Genomic DNA, 22,681 nt, shown 5'->3' on the forward strand with positions numbered 1-22,681 from the left:
GCTCTTGTCATCGCACTGTGTTTTTGTTTTTTTATGCGCCTTGGAAGCACAGATCGGCAAGTTCCCGTTAGTCATGACACCGGGAAACTGCCTTGAGATGTGTGGAGTTGTTACAGAAGCTTTTAACATGCATATTTTATATTTCAAATTATCGATATATCAAACCATTACATTATAAAGGAGATTTATTGAAGTTTGTACCAACCGCCGGTTCTAGGATGCACCGAGCACAGTCCCTTAGCTCGAGCCTCTGCGCTCATGTTCATTATCTTCCTTACAATACATATATAGTGAAGATGAAGTGAACTTGTCTTCGGGCGCTTGAATTGCAGGCACGGGGAAAGGGAACACAACAGAACAGATGGCCCAGTGAACAGGTGTTGTCTCTGTTCTCTCCTTTATAATGGCACAGTCTACAACGAACCTGCCTTAGGAGGAAGCTTAAGCTCGGGTGCTCCCGTCTAAATACATATGTAAAAGGAGAATTCGTTTTTCTCGGCAACCACTGCAAATTTGACGAGGTTTGTTGCATTTAAAAGAAAAACTTATATTCTAGCGACTGTTGGTCTCGAATTTTTTATTTAGGTCATGAAATTATTAAAAATTGCCAAAAATTAAAATTTTCATAGAACAAAACTATGAAGTTTAGAACACTAACTCAGCAACAAAAAATTATGTGAATTGCATCTAATAGCACATCTAAAGCAGACAAAATTGATATGTTACACATGAAGTTCAAAAAAAAATTTAGTAATATTGCAACCTCTAATGACCCCAAGAACGGGGTTGACAGTATCAAATAAGTAAAATAAATATGGAAATACAGCTTTTGCAGAACCCTTGTAAACGATGTAACGAACTAGCGTAAAATATAACATGACAGAATTTGTCCACTTTCGATGATCTATTGGACGACGTTTACAGAACCAAGATACCTTTTCTTGATGCAGAGCTATGAATTTGTAAACTTCGTGCTTCTATTTTTTTTTTAACTTCAGAATTTTTGAAAATTCTTGCAAAAAATGTCAGGACCTAAATCTAATTATGCTTCCAACAGTCACTACAATTTAACTTTCTCTCAAATGCAATAAATTTCATTAAAATCGGTCCAGAGGTTACCTCAGAAAAAGTTTTTGCATCTTACATGCATTTCAATAGGCCACGTCGGAGTTGGGCCCGAGCTAAACCTTCCTCTTTAGGGGTTCCTGCCTTCAATGTGTCCTCACAGTTCTTTGGCGTGCCAGGGTCTCTCCTGCCCACTAATGCCGTACATGCTTCCTTGGTTATGGAGCCAGCCACCCTACCACCGTCGAAAGCACCCCCTACACCCTGCGGGGATGGCGTCCAAGCCTCCTCGGCGGCTCTAGGCTAGGACTTTACCGATGATCTCGTCCAAACCATCACCAAGCTGCGACAACAGCCTGAGGTTATGACGAATGCCTTCACATCCGTAAGCGGTTGTGCCGCCCTGCTTGGGAACGCCGTCCATGCTTCCCTTGGCAAGAATGTCATCTCAAGCACTACATTGACCTCCAAGCCACAAAGGTATGCCGTGGATGCTTTTTTACTGGCAGCCATGACTATCACAATGACCACACTGTCCGTGGACATCGGCCTTGGTTCCTCAGGCATCTGGACAGGCGGCCTGGCGGAGATGAGGCGCTGCAACTTTCAGCAGCCGGCTTTCGTAGAAATAACGGCGTTTCACTGGCCAAGGCATGGGACAGCTACAAAGGTGTCAAGCAGCAGTCCTGGCCTGAATGGAGTGCAGCTCTGATAGCTGCTTTCGGGCGGCGCGCATCACAAACCGGCATCGTCGGCTCCATTCAGGCTTGTTGAAAATGCCCGACGGAGCACCACTCCACTGTGACTTCCCTCCAGGCGGCCTCCAGGCTCAGGATTTCTGAAAGCTTTGTTCAACCCAGAATGACGACCGCCGGAAACGATGTTCGAGATCGCGAGCCCGAGCTGGCTTTACCCATGGATATTGTGGGCCTGTCAACATTTTTTGAGGTTGCTGCTTCTGACCGCACATTACCTAGTATCCCACCCTCAACTTTGGACAGCTGAACTCCAGGCAAACGGTTGTCGAACTTCGATGATGGAGCACTAACACTCCTGGACCACACCGATATGCCCACAGATACTAAGAAAGAGATACTTTGGGTCCCGCTGAACCCACATCTCTGGAATTTACAGCAGTCATTGGTCGAATAGGAGACATTCATGCCTCGCCTAGCGCAGTCTCGCTGAAGGGGAGCCAGGGAGACCAACACGGCTGAGGCCATCATCATCGAAGACCGGGCCCTCTGCAAAAAATGTGCAAGAGGCCTCAAGATGTCCAAGAAACCATCACAAGAGACAGCAAGAGGCATGCAAGCAACCATCGGTTTCCAAACGGACAACCCTTGTTCCACCTTCACATAAGGACGAATCAGCAGCAGCCGGTATTTCGTAGAGCTCAGTGTATTTGAGCACATCTGTGAGACTTGGTCAGTCATCAGCAACACTGAAAAGACTCCCGTGACAGGTGAGCAGGGCAGCTGTTTATTGTACAGAATCCCCTACCATACATGCACATCTGCGACAGGATATTTGTCGGGGAGGCATACGACCAGCACACAACAGTTGGTGCTGCCCGCCAGAGAAGCTGATTACTGGATGGCTCACCAACAACGACCACACTCCCTAGACAAGTTGCATCGATATTAAGTTGCGCGATTTCAAGCGCGCCGGAAATTTGCAGCATGGCCGAGTGTGAAGAAGTGAACTTGGCTTCGGTTGCTCGAACTGTGGGCGCAGGGAAAGGGAAGACAACAAGGCAGAGAATACAACAGCTGGCCCAGTGAACGGGTGTTGTCTCTGTTCTCTCCTTTATAACAAACACACACACGTATGCACGTACACATACACACGCACCTGCAAAATGCATAATCGAAGGCATTAGTGAAAAAAGGTGACATACATAGCACCTTTTGCAGACAAGGTCATAGCCGAATCCTTAAATTTTATGATACTCACAAATTACACCACTGTTACAAATCACACAAACACATATTAACCTCATGCTAACATGGCAATGTTATGAACAACATGCTTTTGTGGAATGTGCTGGTGAAATCGAAACCAATACCCCAAGTGAAACAGTCGGACTACTTGGTGTAGTAACACATGTGTGTAGGCTCCACCCACATAGCCTTGGCCGTGCGGCCACACAAAGTTGTCGCCAGGTGTTGACTGATGTAATCGCTGCACTTCAACTGTTTCAAATGCGAGGCAAATGCACCTCCACATTCAGACATTGAATGTGCCAAATAAGGAAATTGCAGTTTCCGACGTGTTGCGGAGCTATATTGAAGTGTGAGGTCTGTCTAGGCATGGTCGTGTCCCTCACATCGCGCCGAGCAAGAGCTTTGAGTAAATAGGTTTTCTGAATATCACATGCATGCCCGCCATTTGAATGGAAAACACTTTTATTTGCACTTAATCATTACATGTGCAGTTCAGAGCAGTCCCTACATAATGACATACTATGCTGCAAGCACTGCTGCAGCAACCTTGATGATAAACGCTTGGGAAAGTACTGGCCAAAGTTTCACTAGGACTTAAGAGAATCACAGCGAAGTTATAAAAAACGAAACAGCTGTACAGCGCCAAAGAACGAGGACAGGCAAACAAATTAACTTATGATTACGATACTCCCCAATGCGAAATTTGAGCACAGCTCTATATGCGTTTTTTTTTCAACGTATTGGCTGGTGCGGACAGCCTGTCTTGTGAGGCACATTGCGAACGGAATCCTTCTGCGCTGTGCAGTTATTCATCATGTCTTATAAGCTTCCGTGTTTTTAGGAATGTAAAAGATGCTCTGCAAAAAATAGTTGCAACCAACACTTAATACTTGGTCCCGTTGTTGCAAATTACTGCTGCCTATGTAAATAAGTTGTCCAAGGAAATTAAGTAAGGGTCTGGTCCTCTGATGCTACATGAAGCCAACGCTGGTACATGTGCTCAAGGTTATCATAAGGGGGTGACATAAGCTACTTTGTTGAACAAAAAACGCACACATGAATAGTGTAAGAACTTGGGCATAACTGCTGCTCTGCACCAATAATGATCATAATTGTAATAAAATATGCTCGGACATCACACTCCAACCACTCATTGATTCCCTGGAATTTTAGTGAAGCGGAGAATGCTTCATTTGGGGCGAGGGTTGAGCCACTCGAGGACTGCTCCAACGTCTCCTTGCTTGACTTCGAGCAGCTGACGCAGCCAGCCACCCTCGTTGTTGAATCCCATGGCCAGCATCTGGCCCAAGGCAATGTCCACTGCGGAGGAATGGATACCATTACGGTTAAATTCCGCAATAACGAAATTGGGGAGGAAAGCAGAAAAATACTTTCGCAGAGCCAAAATTTTATTGGCGAAATTCCGTTAGCAATGCAGTCAAGCAAGGCTCACCAAAGTAGGCTGACACCATGAAGTGTGCTGCATGAGTCGACAATAACTTTCTGGCACACATTTGCCAGATTTCGCCTAACTGAGCATAGGACATGTCAGTTGTCTACGAACAACAGCATTCCGGACAACGATTTGCCCTACGGTGCTGCACCGTAGGGCAACGATTTGCCCTACGGTGCTGCATTTTAAGTCGATTGCTTTCACGGATACAATCACTTCCACTGACCGGACACATTGGCGTCCATGAGGGACAGTGATAATGCGATCATTTTCGCGAGACTTCCCGTTGCTCAACATATGCGTAAGGGTCTGCAGACAGAAGTGTTGATGTAACAGTTCAGGCGTTCCCCAAGGGTCGGTTCTAGGTCCTCTTGTTTTTGATATAGTGAAGGAAGACGTTGAATTGGACTAGAGAAAGACGAAGTCTGGCGGTTGCCTGAACGCCATCTCCATCATTTGTAAATACAAGTTATTTTACGCTCGTGGGCCTGCTTTCTTCCTGCAACAATATTTATAAATGATCTTCCAAATAATCTCTCCTCTGCTATACGACTTGTTGCAGATGACTGCGTCCTTTATCGAAGAATTGCTTCCAGCAGTGATCAGCCTAAACTTCAGGATGACTTGCAAAAAATTGAGAATTGATGCACTTTATGGCACATGTCTAAATTTAAACGTTTCTAAGTGTAAATTCATGCAGGTTTCTCAGAAAAGGGTTAAGGACAAGCAATGCACGTGCACTGCTTGCCATGATAGCCTTCCCCATGTCCCGATGTAGGGATGCATATCACTTGCTGCGAGTGCAATTTTAGTCAACAGTTGGGCACTTGCGTAGGGGTAAATGAATTTATGCACAACAAGAAGTCAGATGCCGCCAAAAAAAAAAAAAATGTGGAGATGCCATATTGCTGAGCTACGAAGGCTCAAAGCAATTCTGATGCCTCAAATTAATCTGAGCAAACAGAGTTCAACTTAGCGGATGAAATTGCAGACATTATATTAATCTAAATCTAGGTTTGCTGATGACAATGAAATCAAAAATAGACACCACTGACAGCATCAAACATACTGTCGATTGCACTGAAAATTCAATGCAGGTGTTATCAGAATGGTACGATGAAGTTATTGTTCAAATAAAAAAAAACAAGATGCCCATATGTCCGATCTGAACAAGCTTGTGGAAAGGCTCAAGGCACAAGCTAAAGCCTGTTTCACATGCAATCGATTTTGGGCTAGAAACGGCGCAGTGCCCGTCGCATGAGCAGGCCTCCTTTCCCAATACCAGTTTTTCGAGCGGTATGCGCTGCTGCGATCACAATTGCAATATTTGGGAAAATTTGTGAGCAGCGAGAGCAGCAACGAGTGGCAGAGTGCCTTGAGCAGTGACGTTAAGATCACGTGGCAGGGGCGTGGCCGAAGCGCGGGCGGTGCGGGGAACTCGCCTGCTCAAGCAGACGGTTCTAGCAGACATTTTGTAGCAGACGACGTCCGCTGGCAGTTCGCAATGTCTCGCACGGTTTTCAATGAGCTGTTCATCACTCAATTTGTGCAGTGTCCACTTGTTTGGGATGCTAAAATGAAGGATTTTCACGACAAAGAGGAGGGTTCTTTGGGAAGAAACTATGTACTGAAGCCGAAGGTATTCATTGTCGCAAGTGACGCGTACTTCCATAAAAAAAACAGATCTGCATCGCTCGAATCAGCCATGTCCGTTGGTGCCTCAGAATTGCCACTTGTTTCCATCTGTCCTTTTCAAGTTCCATTCTTTGGAGCCAATTTGTCCCCACATGCTGTTTTCTTGTTGCCTCTTTTTTTTGCCCCGATGGTGACCACATATGGTTCAGACAGCAGTCATAAAACGACAGTCCATACTTTTTGTTCACAGTGCGTGTAGGCACTTCTCTTCCTCCCTTCTTTATAACTCTGAGCTAGCGTGCACATAGTTTTGTTTGGTCATGTTTCTTCAATTAAAATTTAAGTACCCCGAGCTCTACAAGGGCTGCCGCCTTTCTGCTTGAATGCCTAGAGGCGAAAAGGGATGCAAGCTTTTTTAGAAGCCGTCTATGGGCCTCTTGCAGTGCCTCTTGCATCGCAGAGTGCAATGGTAGTTAGATAATATAATATGTGCTGCGTCATTTTGTACCATTTCAAAACGGGAAGTGCGATTGATATATTAAAGTCCATGGGGCCAGTGGCGGTGCCACGAAGCTGTCAGAATTAACGGCCGGTGACTATGTACAGATGAACCTTATTATAATAAAGTCGCATCCAACACAAAAATAGCTTCATCACATCCTACATTCATTATTAACATACAGTAGAATCTCGATGATACGATTACGGGTGATCCGAATTTCGCGATGATACGAATTTCAAAAGTGTTTTGGATGGTCTACGTTATATAGAATACGCTATGATTTAGGATCATACGAACAGTTTCTCAAGCCTTCGCGGATGATACGAACGCGCCAATGACCGGCGCACGCGAGCGGGGCGACGCGGCTGGTCTCGGAGGGGGAGAGTAGCCACCACGGCTAATGCGCGGTAGCTGGCCCTTTCCACGCCCGCTTCCCTTGACCTCCAATCTCTGCTAGCTGAGCGGCCACTGACCCTCCTCTCCACACCGGTCTCACTACACCTCCACGTCTTTTCAAGCCCGCTTCCCTTCACCCTCTGCCGGCCGAGCGCCAGCGGCCACAGGCCCTCCTCTCCACACGCCTCCCTTCACCTCCACGTCGCCGCCGCCACCCATGCCGCCGCCGTAGCGTAAAGTGCGCTCGGCACATGGCTCGGCACGAAACCTGCCTAGCCAGGGCGAGTCACGTGCCTGACAACTCTGCGTCACCCATTTCCTGGCAGCCATCGGCGTACGCTAGCTTTTTTTTTTTTTTTCGCTACGCCGCGCTTTCGCGCAGGGTGACCCGATCTGAAAGGAAAAGCCGAATCGCCATCGCCATCACAGGAAGCTGCGCGCTGCTGCTGCATGCGTTTGTTCAGTGTTCGCTGCTGCTGCTGCCCTGTGCGTTTCGATAACTATTACAGCGCTGCAACGTGGACTACCTGAACCTGACGGGCGGAAGTTTAGTGCGCGCGGAAAGACCGAAGCGTTGGCTGTTCGACATGTCGCGAAAACGGAAGGCCCTTTCGTTTAAGGAGAAAATTGAAATACTGAAGAAGGTCGACGACAACCCGAAGAAGAAACGTGTCGAGTTGGCGAAGGAGCTAGGCATAGCACCGTCGACGCTGTGCACCATTGTTGGGCAGCGAGACGTTGCGATGAAGAATGCCCAGCACTTCGGCGTGAACGTCAAAGAGGCGAAGACGGCTACACACGTGAAGCTGGAAGACACTGACATGGTTTGGCGAAGTGACAGCGGCCGGCGTCAACGTGGACGGCAAGGTGCTACGCGAGAAGGTGGACAACATTGCGCTTTCCCTGGGAATCGAAAATTTCCAAGCTTCCGGGGGATGGCTGCATCGTTTTAAAGAGAGGCATGGACTTGCCTACAGAGTCGTTTGCGGTGAAGAAAAAAAAGTCGACCAGTCAGCTGTCAGCGACTGGCTGAACACACTGCTGGCGCTGATTTCGGACTATGCACCGCGCGACATATTTAATGCTGACGAGGCGGGCCTCTTTTTCAATTTACAACCAGAGAGGAGCTTGTGTGTGAAGGGCCAGGCTTGCCAGGGCGGCCAAAAAAGTAAGGAAAGAATCACCGTCCTTTTTTGCGTGAATGCCGACGGCTCAGAGAAAATTCAGCTTACCGTCATAGGCAAGTCCAAACAGCTGAGGTGCTTTCGATCGGCAGGACGTTTACCTTGCTTTTATAAAGGTAACAAGAAAGCATGGATGACAGCGGAAATTTTCCGCGAGTTCCTCACGATCCTGGATCGAAAAATGGCTGCAAAAAACCGAAAGATCTTGCTTTTCTTGGATCAGTGTTCGGCGCACCCAAAGGAAACGACCTTCAACAACGTCACCGTAAGGTTCCTGCCTGCCAACACTACCAGCCATTTGCAGCCATTGGACGCTGGAATAATTCGGAATGTGAAACATCATTTCAAAGGACTTTTAGTAAGGTGTCTCCTGGCAAAGATTGATCGCAAAGACGAGAATTTGCGGATCAGCCTGCTCGATGCGTTGCATTTTTTGGCCATGTCCTGGGATAATGTGACCTCGGACACTATCGCGAACTGTTTTCGCAAATGTGGGTTTAAAACGGGACGCGACGCGGCTCCGACGGGAGAAAATGAAGAGCCCGATGAGGACTTTATTGAAGGCTGGGGGAGTCTACAAACTGAAGCTTCCGCACACGACTTCGTCACAGCGGACGACAACGTCGCGACCTGCGGGTTAAGATCCATTGAAGAGTTGGTCGACGAAGTGAATGAAGTCGAGACAGAGAGTGATGGTGAAGACGCCGACGAGTGCGATCAGCTGCCGTCGACGTCAGAAAGCCTTAACGCGCTCGATGTTCTGCGCCGCACCGTAAGTGCCGGCAACGTGAGCGACGAAACCGCTGCACGATTTTATGCCTTTCAGGCGTGTCTCGTCAACGACCTCGAGGGCAAAAAAGTGCAAGCGTGCATAACTGACTTTTTCGGCCGGAAGTAGCTGTGGCCAATAAAGTTTGTGTTCATTATCATGTCGAGATTGGCTTGTTTTGGCTCATACGAATTCGGGATGATACGAATATTTCGCGTGCTCCCGAGGAATTCGTATCATCGAGATTCTACTGTATACCCATTACGCTCTAAAAGTCGTGAGACTATTTCTTTTATTTACCGATTTACATCTGTGTTCGTTTTACCGTGGTTTGACTGTACTAGAGAAAATTCCATAGGGTGAACAGCACCGTCTAGCATGCTCACAACAGCATCAGCAGTGCATCAGTGGCCAAATGACGATGTCGCTTGCCAAATTCCAAATTTGGAGGAAGAAATTATGCAGGGACCACTGACGACGATTGTCAATGGAAGTGAATAGCCCAAACAAACACTTTGACCAGCATTGGTGGAAACATCCTACCGTGGATCCAAATGGCTTCACAGGAAACAACTGACCAGGCGGTGTAATCAACACTGCCAATATCATCAGTTTCCAGGCCCTAGGTGCATGTTGTTACTTTTCTCTCCACAACAACAGACCTCTAGCCACATGCTTTGGTTTAACTGGTCATGAGAAAAGTGTAGCCACACCAACGGTGCTTTCTTTCTTCGTTGTACTAATTTCACTCTGCCAAGGCTTTTGCTGAAAGGACACTAAAAAGCAAAGCTAAGTTAGTTTAATCTGGTGAAATGTTTTTTCAAGAACTGATTTTATACTTATTTGGTGGAATTATTAGAGGCGTGCGACTATCAAAATTTTCTAATACGAATCAAATATCGAATAATGACATGCACATGCATTTATCAGCAAATTGGTTTATTCTAACATGCTGGAACATTGCAATTACATTGCGATTAGTAAAAAAGCTTTGGAAAATTGAGTAATTTCCGCTAGTTGTTCGTTCTTGCCAATTTGTGCCTTATCATACCACATCATTTTCCCCAAAACTCGGAGCCATTTTACCCTGTACCAGCCATCACTTGTCACATTTGCTGTCAAGCAACAAGCTCAGGACTCCGGGTGTAACCAGCAAAAGAGTGCATCCTTGCTGTTTACAAACCCTTGCCTCCTGCTATTGAGAGGCTGGCTTTCCTGCGAAGCTTGGCTGTGTAGGGGCTAAGCTTGTTTTACAGGCGAAATTTCGCCAGCAGCATGAAATTATCACAAAATTCAGCACAATATCATACACCTTTTCTTAGATTAGATAGAAATAAACGCTAAGAACCATGTTTGCTCCTGCACAGCCAGCAATATATTTGATTTGTTTCGCATATTCTATTGGATATCTAATTTTCGAATCGAACGCGATCATTGAAAATATACTATTCGATAATATTCGAATTTTTTTTAATATTCGCACACCCCTAAAAATTATCTATTAGTCATTTATGGGGAAAGGGAAGAGCAAAGTTTTCATTGTTGAATTTTGCACCTAACCGCAACACTGGTCCATTAGTATGATGTAATGGACCAAAAAAATGTTTTTGCAAATTTGGGCCTTTTTCCCAGAAACATCTCAAAATACACTGGGTTGAGTCTCCATATCTTTTAGAAAAGCAATGTAGTCCTTATTTATTGATGAAACTATAAACCAGTCATACACTACGCAAATATCATGACATCATGAAGAGCTATCGCGAGTACTTCAAGCCTGTGTTAGACCGCTACTTCAGGTCACTAGCCGAGAAACAGTGCATTCACATTTTTTTCTCATGAATTAACTGGCCCAGCCACTGCTTCAACTAATCAAAGCACGAGACCAAAGATGCAAAAACTGAAATGTTGGCTCGAAAACACTTGTTCATGGGTCAATGGGTTCCCTTGGAAAATCAATGATTGCGCCATCTATGAAAGAAATCACTTGGCTTTGGGCAGAGTCTCACCAGGGTTGTCTCCAGCCTGAGCAGCTGGCAGAATCGGCGCAGCTGGTACCACTTCTGGGCTCATGGGACGGGGTAGGCCGTTGTCATCACCCACAAGAGGGTCCCGCAGCGCGTTCAACAAAGTCCAGCCAGGCGGCACTTCAACTTCCTGCAACACAGCAGGAACATACCTGGCTCAGTGTAAGTGTTTTACAAAGTTTCGTGAAAAAAAATTTTAAAAATGCAAGGCCCTGCCAAACTATTTTGAAAAGATTTTGGAGGATGTCACAGGGTTCCGCACGTGCTAATTCTAAATCGTAACGAAATTATCGTCTTTTACATGCCACCTTTGATGATCTGACAGAATTTATCTTGCAAATGGACGAACATTATGCCAACGGGCAATTTTTTGTTTATTCGCTTGGACGATGCCAAGGAGCTTTTTCATGCAGGCGGAAGTGAGTCACTGGTTGTCCGCTTTCAGGCATCAGGCGAGGCAATCATATCAACACTTTCCTCTTTCTATGCTTTCTGGCTTGTTCTCAATATAACATCTCATTTATGTTGGTAGCACGTTTTGAACAGCTGCTAATTGCGATGTTTCTACTTGTGGGATTCTTTGTAACCAGTATGTGCAGAGAATAGTAATGGGTTTAGCCGGTATTCTAGCTGACATCAAGAGAAAAATTACGTGGATCCCACACACTGTAGGAATCGATGTAAGCGAAGCTTTCTGTGCTGTCTGCTTTGATTGATGATAATTAGCGGTAATGTTGACGGCAAACGTTCAGTTTCTCCAATGTTTAGTCCAACACGAGAGTGGCGAGTTGAGTTTAAACGTTACCTTGCATGCGCCACTGCTGTTTGTCTGCACAGGACACATAACACACATGGGGAGGCACTTGCTTGAAGCATTGTTGTGCACTGTACTTCATAACCTCCAAGAGGTTTGAGCATATTCATTGCCTCACATGGCACATCGCATCATGGCAGGAGTATTAAACTTGAATTGGATTACGGGGCTGTACGTGCCAAAACCACAATCAGATTATGAGGCACGCCGTAGTGGCAGACTACGGAATAATTTGGACACCGTGATGTTCTGTAACATGTCCCAAAACCTAAGTGCACGTGCGTCTTCTATTTCACCCCCTTCGAAATGTGGCTACCACGGTCGAGATCAAGCCCGTGGCCACATGCAAATTCCATAGCCGCAAAGCTACTGCAGCAGGCACAGGAGTGTTGATTTGATGCGTGACCGCTTCCATAGTGTCGCCTAGACCCTACAGCGCGCTTTAATGCGGCTCTGCTTCTGCACACCCGGCGTATGTTGTCTGCTTGACAAACTTGCATGGTGTATTTCAGACAAATAGGTAGTCTGAAATAGTCCTACCGTATCGTGCCTTGAACTTAAATTTATCCCATTTGCCCATAATCGCTGCCGTGTAATTAGATAAGAATAAGTAACTTTTTAATTACCAAATTGAGGACATAAATTTTGATAGAAAAGTAATAATTGTGCTTTAAAGCACCCAATTCAGTTGCTGTCCGTGCAAATTTCAGTGTGCTACGACTTGCGTAAACACTTTTTCCGCATCATAATGGTTATGCCAGAAATATGAAAATAGCCATACGATTACGTGCCCTCGTGCAGTGACACCAGGCTGGTTAGGCCTAGTGGCACAGATTACACCTTTACCACTTGATCGGCATCGAGCCAACAGCGGTGGCCCGCTTATGTGGTCCACATGTGTGGCCGGCAGGACGCTGCGTGCACACCATTGCGGGAAGCTTGCCACCAGTATATTCAATCTTTAAACAGTGCACTTTTGCAAAATCTGCAAGCTGCTGGAAATGCAGTAAAACTTCGTTAATTCGGATTTCACGGGACCAAAAAAAAAAGAAAAAATGGCCGGATTCTCGAGGATATCAAGAAAACAATAAACAAATGCTTACTACACCAACACGCTTTTGTTTACTGAATGGATTGGCAAATCCTGTTTCTATTTTGCACAAAAGCAGTGCAGAAGCTGCAGTTCTCGTCATCTCGTGACTGATTAGTGTGGCCGCGCCAGGCATCTTCATCTGACACGCTTTTCCCTACTGCCAAGCTCCTCCCAATTATATTTTCACCAATGAACTGGTTGCCAACAGATTGTCCGTCCGCCACGATATAGCCAGTGCCGATCGTCCTCGGCAGCTTTCCGCTGTGTCAAAATGAAACTACTGTTTGCCATGGCCACTGTGGACAAAACTGCGGCTGCTGCAGTTCTGAAGGCACATGGCCAACGCATGCATCAAGTAAAAACTACCATTCGCTGCAACAACCGCGAACAAAACCACTGTCGCTATTAACGCGATTATGGATGGCAACTACGCAGCTTTAAAGGCACGCAGTCGACATGCACACCGAGTTAAAACTGAACTACTGTTTGCTACAACCGCTGCAAATGAAACTGCGGTTGCCATCGAGGCAATCGTGGATGGTGACTCCACAGTTATGAAGGCACGTGACAGCGGTAAACGCAAGAATGCACTCATTAAAGGCACCAATAGAGACAATGCATTCTGGCATCGCTGTCATTCACGTATGATTTCCGCCAATGGCAATGGCACCGGGCCCGGGAGCATGAATTGTCTGTAATCAGCAAAGGTAATGCGCATTTGCCTGCGCATTGCACGGTTTGCCTGGAAGGCAGATACCAGACACTACTGCGCGAGATAAAGATACTTGGCAGGAGTGGTGATAAGTTAGCAAGAGAATTTTTGGAGGCATATGACATAAAAGAGAGAGGCACGAGTTGTATTAGTGATACGTCTGTTTTTCTGTTTGAAAACGAGTTGCAACTGTTAAAAACGTCACTGTAATCGCTGTAGGCAACACTGATGCACGCATGCACGTTTGTTCATTCTCCCTGCCCTCCTGCAAGAATAAAATCAGCTAAGTTCAGCGCTCAATCTGTCGTTCCGTACTCTCCCTCCGAAGTCTTTATTTTCCTTTTTTGGCACAATAATGTATTCATTAGATCCCAACCAACTCGCCCAGCAACAAGTTATACTACACTTGCAGCCATTGAACAATGAAGTGCCTTTAAGAAAGCCATTTTCGAAGCAACTTTCTTAAAGTCACTAATATGTTGCTAATTGCTTTGTCATGTCACTAAAGAAAAAGGCCAATTTCTAAATAGAAAAATTGGTCAGTAAACACACAGCAATATTGCTAAATCTAGCAAAAAAAAAATTGCTAAAATGGTAATTTTATTTTTCACCAAGTGAGCAATTCTTGAGACAAATCAGCAGCCTTTTCCACAGAGCCAGCTCCTACAGCATGGTTTCGCTGGGGACTACTCACCACTGCAGGCTCAGAGGCCCGGGGTGTCTCCTGGGTCACAGCTCCCTCGCTGTTCGTCTCGGATGCCTTGATTGGCCCTCCCAGCACAGCAGACGTTGCACTGCTGTTGCCGGCTGCTGCGGCTTCCACTTGAACAGGCTTTGGCGGCTCTGCAACACTCGACATTCCAGCACTAGGCCCCGCCGAGCTGTCCATGGGTTCTGTGGCACTGTCCCTCTTTGGCTGCTCTTGTGGAGAAGTGTTGCTGGCCATGTCGTTCAGTACATCGACTGTGATCCCTGCAGCAGTTCCGGCACTAGTCAGGTGACTCGCCCATTATATGAGGAGCAAATACAAGTTCAGGGCCTACCAGCAATACAACTTGCACTTCATAACGCACAAGAGCAGGCACTGTGAGGACACATTATGGAAAACCACAAAAGGCAATAACAAAAGAAGTTAATAAATTTGTGTGACATTTCAATGTTCAAAAATTGCGACAGAACACACCTCGTAATCACTGTCGACAGCAGTGCATTAGCACTGAATCACTATAGCGACACAACATATGGCCACCGTCGAAACGAGTCAAGTATTGCACAGCAGTGGGACGCCCTTTTCGCGCTTCCCTGTAGGCGCACCGATGCGCATAAACTCCGAGATGTGCGTCACATGGTAACCTGCCTCCTCTCTAGCAGTTCTTTCAGACACACTGCGCCATCTAGTAGCACTGCCGAGAAGTCCGCAAGTGCCCTCCAAGACAAAGGTGTGGCTGACCGGTGCCTGTGAACGCCGAGAATTGTTCCCTCAATTGCCACACATTCAGTGACACATTCTCAGCGACTCAAGTTGGCAAGAGGTTCACTGAAGAGTGGCACATACCCAGTGCATTCATGGTGCAGCTCTCCAAAAGGTTAGCGCGAAAGGAATTCCTTAAGAAGCAGCAGGTACCCAGTACATTTGTGGCACAGCCAGCTAATGCATCGGGTTGCTGTGCTCGAGGAACCCTCATGACGTGGGTTCGATTCCGCTCGGCATCGTAATATAAGGGATCATTTCAGTGACCCAAGTTCAGCATCAAAGAGGTTCACTGGAGAGGCAACACAGACCAAGTGGCCTATACCCAGTGCTCCAAGTCAGTGTCAAAGAGTTTCTCCGAACAGCGGTACCTACCCTGTACTGCACCTTACAGTGACCCATGTAGGCATGAAAGGTTTGTTGACGAGCTGCACGTATTGTACACACAGCCACACACTAAGCAACCCAAGCTGGTCCGATGGTTGGCTTCAAACTCTGCTACCTCAGCACAGCAGCCTGAGGCACTGCCCATTCAACCACAAACTACATAGTGAGCCATGTAGGTGGATAGATAGATAGAAACAAAGAAACAGATAAATACAGTTGGGTAGAACCTAAGAAGGCAGGAGAGGCTCCTTCCAGATGACAAATGCGGCAGCCGATTGCCTGCACGACTAAATAAATAGTGCCAATGACATGAAATAGCCCAGTTCGAAGCGCAAGCTGCCATGTTCTCTGTCCTCGAGGCCACCGGCCATCCAGCTCATGACATCAGTCTAGAGTGTGCGCCCATTGGTGGAGGCTCGTGTGCATCTGCCTTTGAGGGGCAAATGCCACTGCCTTCTAAAGTTGTATCCCACTATGGATAGGTAGGTACACAACCTATGGAAAGTGCATGAGGAACCCCAAGAATACTAAGGCATTAAATGAAAATACAGGAACTTGTTGCTGGAACTGACAGGTATGCTGCACACACGAAGGGACCGGGGTGAATTTGCAAATGAGACCAGAACTTCCTCATTATTCTTTGGCACTAGTAACATCTTGGTGCGGGTTAGTTGGATTATCTTTAGAACTTTAATCCCCGTGAACTTTGTATTAACAGGAGTCAACTGTACATTTCTCTTTACTGTCTCGACAGTGTGGATAAGGGGCCCAGAGATGCGCTTTGCCAATACACCATACGGAGTTATTATGAACAACTCTTGTTTATTGAAAGCCATATATACACAATAGACCAAGGAGATTCCAAAGACCTACTGCTTAACTTTCTGGTATAATGCAAAACTATTCCAATCTGCTTTTATTCCAAGTCCTCCAGTGGCCCTTCATGATAGGTCAGAATGGCTCTGGGCTTGCCCATATGGGCATAAGAACAGACTGGAATAGTTTTACGCTACACCATCCCTAGGAACAGGGACGCATGCCCGAAGAACCCGCTGCAGCGCGCACCTCCACAATATCTATTTTATAACCCTACCTTTCGTTGTTTTGCACCTCAGCTGGGGAGCCCCGCGCCACTGGACCCACTCAACCGTATTCCATTACACTCTAAATACAGGTGCACTGGTCGCTGCGACAGCAGGGACAACAGCCAGGAGTGGCCACGCACATGTCGGCTACTTGCAGGAAGCACCGAAAGGTCCAGTGCGAAAATTGTGAGAAACTGTGTGGGAGGCACCACTGTGCGAAATCTGAATGGCTGCACTGTTTTTCGGAGAAAAATCCGCTCGCTGTTCACGGCAGCACACATACCCAAGCTGTCCTGGCGCCACGTGGCACAATTTAGGACAATTTCCTGTGCTTGGCGCAGGAATTCGCATTTGTATCAAAATGGCACAATTGGCACAGGAGTCCAACCCCCGAATGTAACAAATCTTATCAAATTTGTTGCAGTGCTTGTCAAGTAAAAACAATTTCTTCCTTCCCATGTATTTAGACAGGAGCTAGGGCTTTCTCCAATTAAAGAGTGCACCATGTCTGCACTTACTGGTGACCCGATTTTCACTGTGGCAACTTATTTATTTGTCCACACTGCAGCACAATGAGCGCCATAGCAGGAGTGGATTAACAGAGGAAAATTATACAGAGAAAAGTATGATACAACAATGAAGGTGATGTGCTAGGACCATTCATTCATCAGGGTGAGCACAAGCGAACAGACCCAGGTAAGGAATTCCAGTCTTCTATGGAACGAGAGAAATTGATAAAGGGACTCACCAAACGGTTCAAGAAAGTTGGCCACGGTGTATCCGACGCCACGCAAGATCTCCTGGTACTGCTGCTTCTGGTCTGGCCCGTGGTGAGGTGGCGAGCGACGGGCACTTTGGGCAGGGCCGCCCCTGGCGCCTCCTCCCCCCCTTCGGGGGTAGCCACAGTGGCGCCACAGGCGTTTCCAGCCAGGGAATGCCCACAACGGACGCTGAAAGAAGCATCAATTTGCACTCTACAGAGGTCACCCAGAAGTGTCTTTATTCCACGCATTGCTGCAGACACACACAACGACATGAAAATACAGTCAATGAATGGAACAAATCTGCATCCTCCTGTAACAATCTGCACCCTAAACAGAGGTCAAATGTGCTCTGCCAGTTACATGACCAAGTTTATCAAGAGCTGCCTTTGTAGGCATTTTCCTCGCTTCGTCATTGCCCTAGTCGGCACAGACAGCGAGGGAGTGGGTAGGGAGGAGGATGTGCCATTCAAAGCTGCCTTACGACTGAGCACCAGACATTTATAAAGGAAGAAAAAACAGTTGCCCCTACACAGTGAACATAAGCTTGAAAGCTGTAGCTTGGCTTGTCCTGTTTGTTTGGTGTGGTCGATTATAAATGGATTGACAAATAGTAGCATCCTTCCATTTAAGTTTCGAAATAGTGCCGACTAAAACGATTGCTCTTTCTGCTTGTCTCACAGGCATGCCTAATATTGAAGAGCCCATTGCAACATACAGTGCAGACCACTTATAACGTAACCACTTTTAGGGCCGGACTGGTTATAGTGTGGGTTTTTTGACCACCGATATATCTCCCATAGAACTCAATGTATAGGCGAAACATTTATTGCATAGGTGCGTGAAGCAGAATACTAGTTATAACGCGGTTCCTTTAAGCGCACAACCATGAAATCGGCGCACAGAGCACGGCCTTTTCTCGGAGGCATTGAGCACAGCCCGCACGGTTGCCAGGCACACAAATGCAGAGAAGGGGGAGCGTGGGCGCGTGCGTAGTGACCAGCGGCGAAAAGCGAGACAAAAAGGAGGAGAAGGGCGAGAGACTTTAGAGGAAGGAGGGCGAGTATTTTCGTCACTATTGGCCTCGAGCTCCACCACTGGAAGAGCTGACGCCACCGTCGGCGTGACGTGGCATGAGGGATCACGTGAACACAGCGGCCGCGTCGGCTGCTTCGAAGGCGCCGAAGCGAGCTGAAAACTGAAGTGGTTAGGTTTGACCGCCTTGGGTGTCTGCTTGACAACATTTGAAAACACTATAATAGGTAGTGGCTGCCTTTGGAGGTGTGCAGCATGGTAGGCTACTGCTCAGTGCCGCAGTGCCCGACGTACGCAACAGAGCCTGGTGTCAGCCTTATTCACACGTGGCCACAGGACAAGGAGCTGCGTGAAGCTTGGCTCGTGAAACTTGGAACCGGCAGACAGCCATTGGCTGTCTGCAGCAAGCACAGAGGCGAGGAAGATTTCTACTATGGCGCCGGGACTGCCATGTTCGGCGAGTAGCAGAAAACGTGCACCGAGACACTCGCCCGCGCCTGCTGCCCGGTTAATACCATGACGGTTTGGTCCTTGAACTTGATGCTAGACACTGGCAAGTTCACTAGAACGGAAAAGGAGAGGCAAGACGCACATAAAGAAAAGGCATGGCATATATGGTCATGTTTCTGTTATGAATTAATGCACTGGATTACGAAAAAGAAGCAGAGGGAAATCGCACGCTGAGAAGACCGATAAACATACAGTGCAACGCAACTTGAGAAATAATATTGACATGTCCAAGAACTTGGAAGACAAAATAGATTGAATCGTCGGGACGGCACATCAGTCGCCGTAGGCGTCCAAGTCTCTATAACGAAATTATTTTTGAACAGTTCTGATGGCATCCACACAACAGTGGTTGCTAGTGAACTGTCAAATGCTGATATGCTGCGCCCTAAAGCTTGCGGCACGGTGTGAAAATGCGCTCACAGTGAAAGCAAAACATTGTGTGCGGACATACATGCAGACGCGCAGTCAGTCGCTGCAGACCTGTGCGATCACTGCAGTGAGGCTTCATTCTGTTATGCTCCATTTGGTCATACAGACAACCCCATATAAGAATATATTTAACATGGTTTACTCTCAAAGTTTGCCTACCTTTCATGCAAGCCGGTTCAGGAGATTCCATCGCTGCGACAGTGTGCAGTGGCGTTTACTGTAGTATTCGGTAAATAGATAGCGTCTAAACGATTCTGTGCTTTCAGTTTACCCAAGATTATTATATCGACAGTCAAAAGCTTCCCTCGTTTTAAGAGTACTTACATAAATGTCCAGGAGGGTTGCCACGTGGTGTTTTTATTGAGTGCCGTAAGCAAAACCTATGAGGAGCGTGCCGTGTGATCCCTCATACTACGCAAGGGAGGCGCTTCCGACAGATGGCGACTCTGCAACTCGTCGCCGCCAATAGCAGTGTCCAATCAGAGTGCGCGCTGCGCGGAGTGCGGGGTAGAAGCGATACCAGCAACAGCACACTCTTCTTTTTTTCAGCCTCTTTGCTGCATTTGGTGTGCGCACGTCGTGATCTCGTGGCGTCGTAGTTGTCCTCTGTGCGCGTGTGTTGTCGGGCTTTTGTCACCATGGTGTCGGTGGAGTCTTCAAGCGGTGTGAGAAAGAGGCATGCATACCTTATCGCTGGAGACAAAGGAATGCCTTATAAGGACCATAGAAAGTGGGCTATAGAAGGTGTCGGTGGGAGCCAAATACGGCGTTTCCGACACAACCGTGTCAACCATACACAAGAACAAGGACGACCTGCGGCAGCAACTGCAGCAAGATTCATCTTCCCTGTCACGGAAGAGAATACGTACATCAAAATACGAAGATGTGGACGCAGCGCTCTTCAGATGGTTCTGTGAAGTTAGGGCTCAGAGCATCCCACTGAGTGGCCCCATGTCCCCCCAACAAAAAGTCAAGTCCTTTGGTGCTCTTTTAGGCCACAACGACTTCAACCCACTTAATGGATGGATCCAGCGATTCAAGGATCACCGTGGCATCCGCTGCAAAGTAGTGTGCGGTGAAAGCGGTGATGTCAACGACGAGTCCATCGAAGTCTGGCTTCGCTTAAATTTGGAAACCATGCCGTCCACGTATATGGACAGAAATGTATACAATGCTGACGAAGCTGGCATATTTTATAGCCTTCTACCCAACCGCAGTCTTGCGCTGAGAGGCGAAGCCTGCTCTGGCCGCAAGGCCTCAACAAAGCATAACTTTGTTGTTCTGCGCTAACATAGATGGAAGGGACAAGCGCCGCCTGTTTGTTATTGGAAAATAAGCAAGGCCGCGTTGCTTTAAAAAGCGAGAGTGCCTGCCAGTGACATACAAATCCAACAAAAAGGTATGGGTAATGCAAGACATGTTCACAAGCTGGCTTTGCAAGTTCTATGAAGACATGGTGGGAGAGAAGCGACAGGTCGTGCACATTCTCGACAATTGCACAGCCCACAACATCAAGCCAAAGGTGAGTGGTCCGTTTGGCATAGGTAATAGCCAAAAAGCATGCTTTGGTTATAACGCAGTTGTTGTGTATAGGGGGCGCTGTCAATTATATCAAGTGTATATAAGCGATTGCCATCGGAATAAAGGCAGTTCCGTGGTTCCCCGTCAATGCATCGTCTTGTCTTATCAGTTGGCGCTTCGCGTCACAACAATCTGGCGCAGTCGGCGAAGCTAGCGAGCTAGCGACGAACTGTTTTCCCTTACCTGGCTCCGTGCTGTTCCAAGGGGCGTCACCTACGAAATGGCAGCGTACGGACTACCGCCATTACCGCCTTTCCTGGAGACTCCTGGAGATGCAACAATTCCATGGGAGCAGTGGCGCGATGATTTCACAAATTTTCTTGAAGCGACGGGGATGGACGCGCAACCGCCGCTACGGAAAAAGGCCATTCTGCTGCAATGTCTTGGTGTCGAGGGACGCCGTGTTTTTCGCACATTGGGCCCAGAGCCGGCACGAACGTCAGACACGACAAAAGCCGGGCCGGAGACAAGCAAAACAGCAGGAAAAGACGGGACGGAGGCAAGTGAAGGGGATAGTTACACGGAGGCGTTGAGCCTATTGGAGCGGCAGTTCTCAAGCACCGTTAACGTACTGGTCGAGCGACGTCGATTCACGTTACGTCGGCAACTGCCGAACGAGCCGATACGAGAGTACGTCAGTGCTCTCCGACAGTTAGCAAAGACGTGCGACTTCGGGCAATTCTTGGAAGCGGCTCTACGAGACAGGGTTGTTGACGGAGTACGGAGCACTGAGTTGCGACAGAAATTGCTCGTGAAGGGGTCACAACTGACGCTCGCAGAGGCAGTGGAAATGCTACAGACGTACGAGCAGGCAGCGGAGGGGGCTGCGATCTATGACCAAGGGTCGTCACAAACGGACATAGTGCAGCATGTATCTCAAGGCAAAAGTCCAGACAGCGACGCGGCAATGACGCCGGTGCGCAAGTGTTACCGGTGCGGCTCTACAAGGCACCTAGCTAATTCACAGGAATGCAAAGCACGGGGGAAACGTTGTTCCCAGTGCCACAGAATTGGACATTTTCGAGCGGTCTGTGGCAGGTCGGCAGAGCGGGACGTGCGGACGGTCCGAAACGACGGCGCTAGCGAAGAGGACGTGCTCACTGTACTGGCGGTCAGACAAGTGGAACGAAGGACTTTGGTCGTAGACGTCGTTATTGAGAACGAGCCACTTCAGTTGCTGGTAGATACTGGGTCGTCGGTGTCTATTTTGCCAGACCACGTTATCGAGCCAAGTTCGCCAACAGCTTTCCTTTGACTGCGGCTTCAGCGACGCTGCGGGATTTTTCACAGAAGAAAATTCCGGTCTTGGGATGGTTCACAGCCAGAGTTGTACGCGGGAACAACTCGGCTTGCCTTCGATTTTACGTTGTTCCCCAAGGCATGGCATTACTAGGACTGGATGGGGTTCACCAGCTGCAATTGCACATCATCGGTTCTACACTGGAGTGTTTGCAAGTCACGGTCAGCCCCCAGTCGCTTCCTCCTGAATTATGCGAGTTTTCCTTTCTTTTCGCTGATAAGTTGGGATTAGCGAAAAACTTTGTACATTCTGTGAAGCGGCGTACAGATGTAAAACCAGTAGCAGCGAAGGTTCGACGTTTGCCGCTGACGCTGCGAGAGACGGTAGCGGCTGAACTGGCAAGATTATTGGATGCAGGCATTATAGAAAAGGTCAGTGCTGCGGAATGGGTGTCTCCTATAGTGGTTGTGCAGAAGAAGGATGGAACTATTCATCTATGCGTCGATTTACGCGAGCCGAACAAAGCAGTAGTCATTGATGGATTCCCTTTGCCGCACACTGAGGAACTGTTGCATGCGCTGAGCGGAGC

The 22,681-nt window shown here is 47.6% G+C and overlaps 1 protein-coding gene across 1 annotated transcript in view; it reads right to left on the reverse strand.

Annotated features, from left to right (window-relative positions):
- Positions 1 to 3,455: 3,455 nt before the first annotated feature.
- LOC135907500 (sequestosome-1-like) overlaps positions 3,456 to 22,681 on the reverse strand; it is a 36,631-nt gene continuing 17,405 nt past the window's right edge. Inside the window, exons 4-7 of the mRNA XM_065439197.2 lie at positions 17,285 to 17,486; positions 14,288 to 14,565; positions 10,957 to 11,104; positions 3,456 to 4,331 (exon numbers count right to left, since the gene is read on the reverse strand). Coding sequence (XP_065295269.1) covers positions 4,201 to 4,331; positions 10,957 to 11,104; positions 14,288 to 14,565; positions 17,285 to 17,486 — 759 coding nt within the window. The 3' untranslated portion in view covers positions 3,456 to 4,200. The remainder of the gene's footprint in view (positions 4,332 to 10,956; positions 11,105 to 14,287; positions 14,566 to 17,284; positions 17,487 to 22,681) is intronic.

This window comes from Dermacentor albipictus, chromosome 6, assembly GCF_038994185.2.
Source record: "Dermacentor albipictus isolate Rhodes 1998 colony chromosome 6, USDA_Dalb.pri_finalv2, whole genome shotgun sequence".
Taxonomy (NCBI): domain Eukaryota; kingdom Metazoa; phylum Arthropoda; class Arachnida; order Ixodida; family Ixodidae; genus Dermacentor; species Dermacentor albipictus.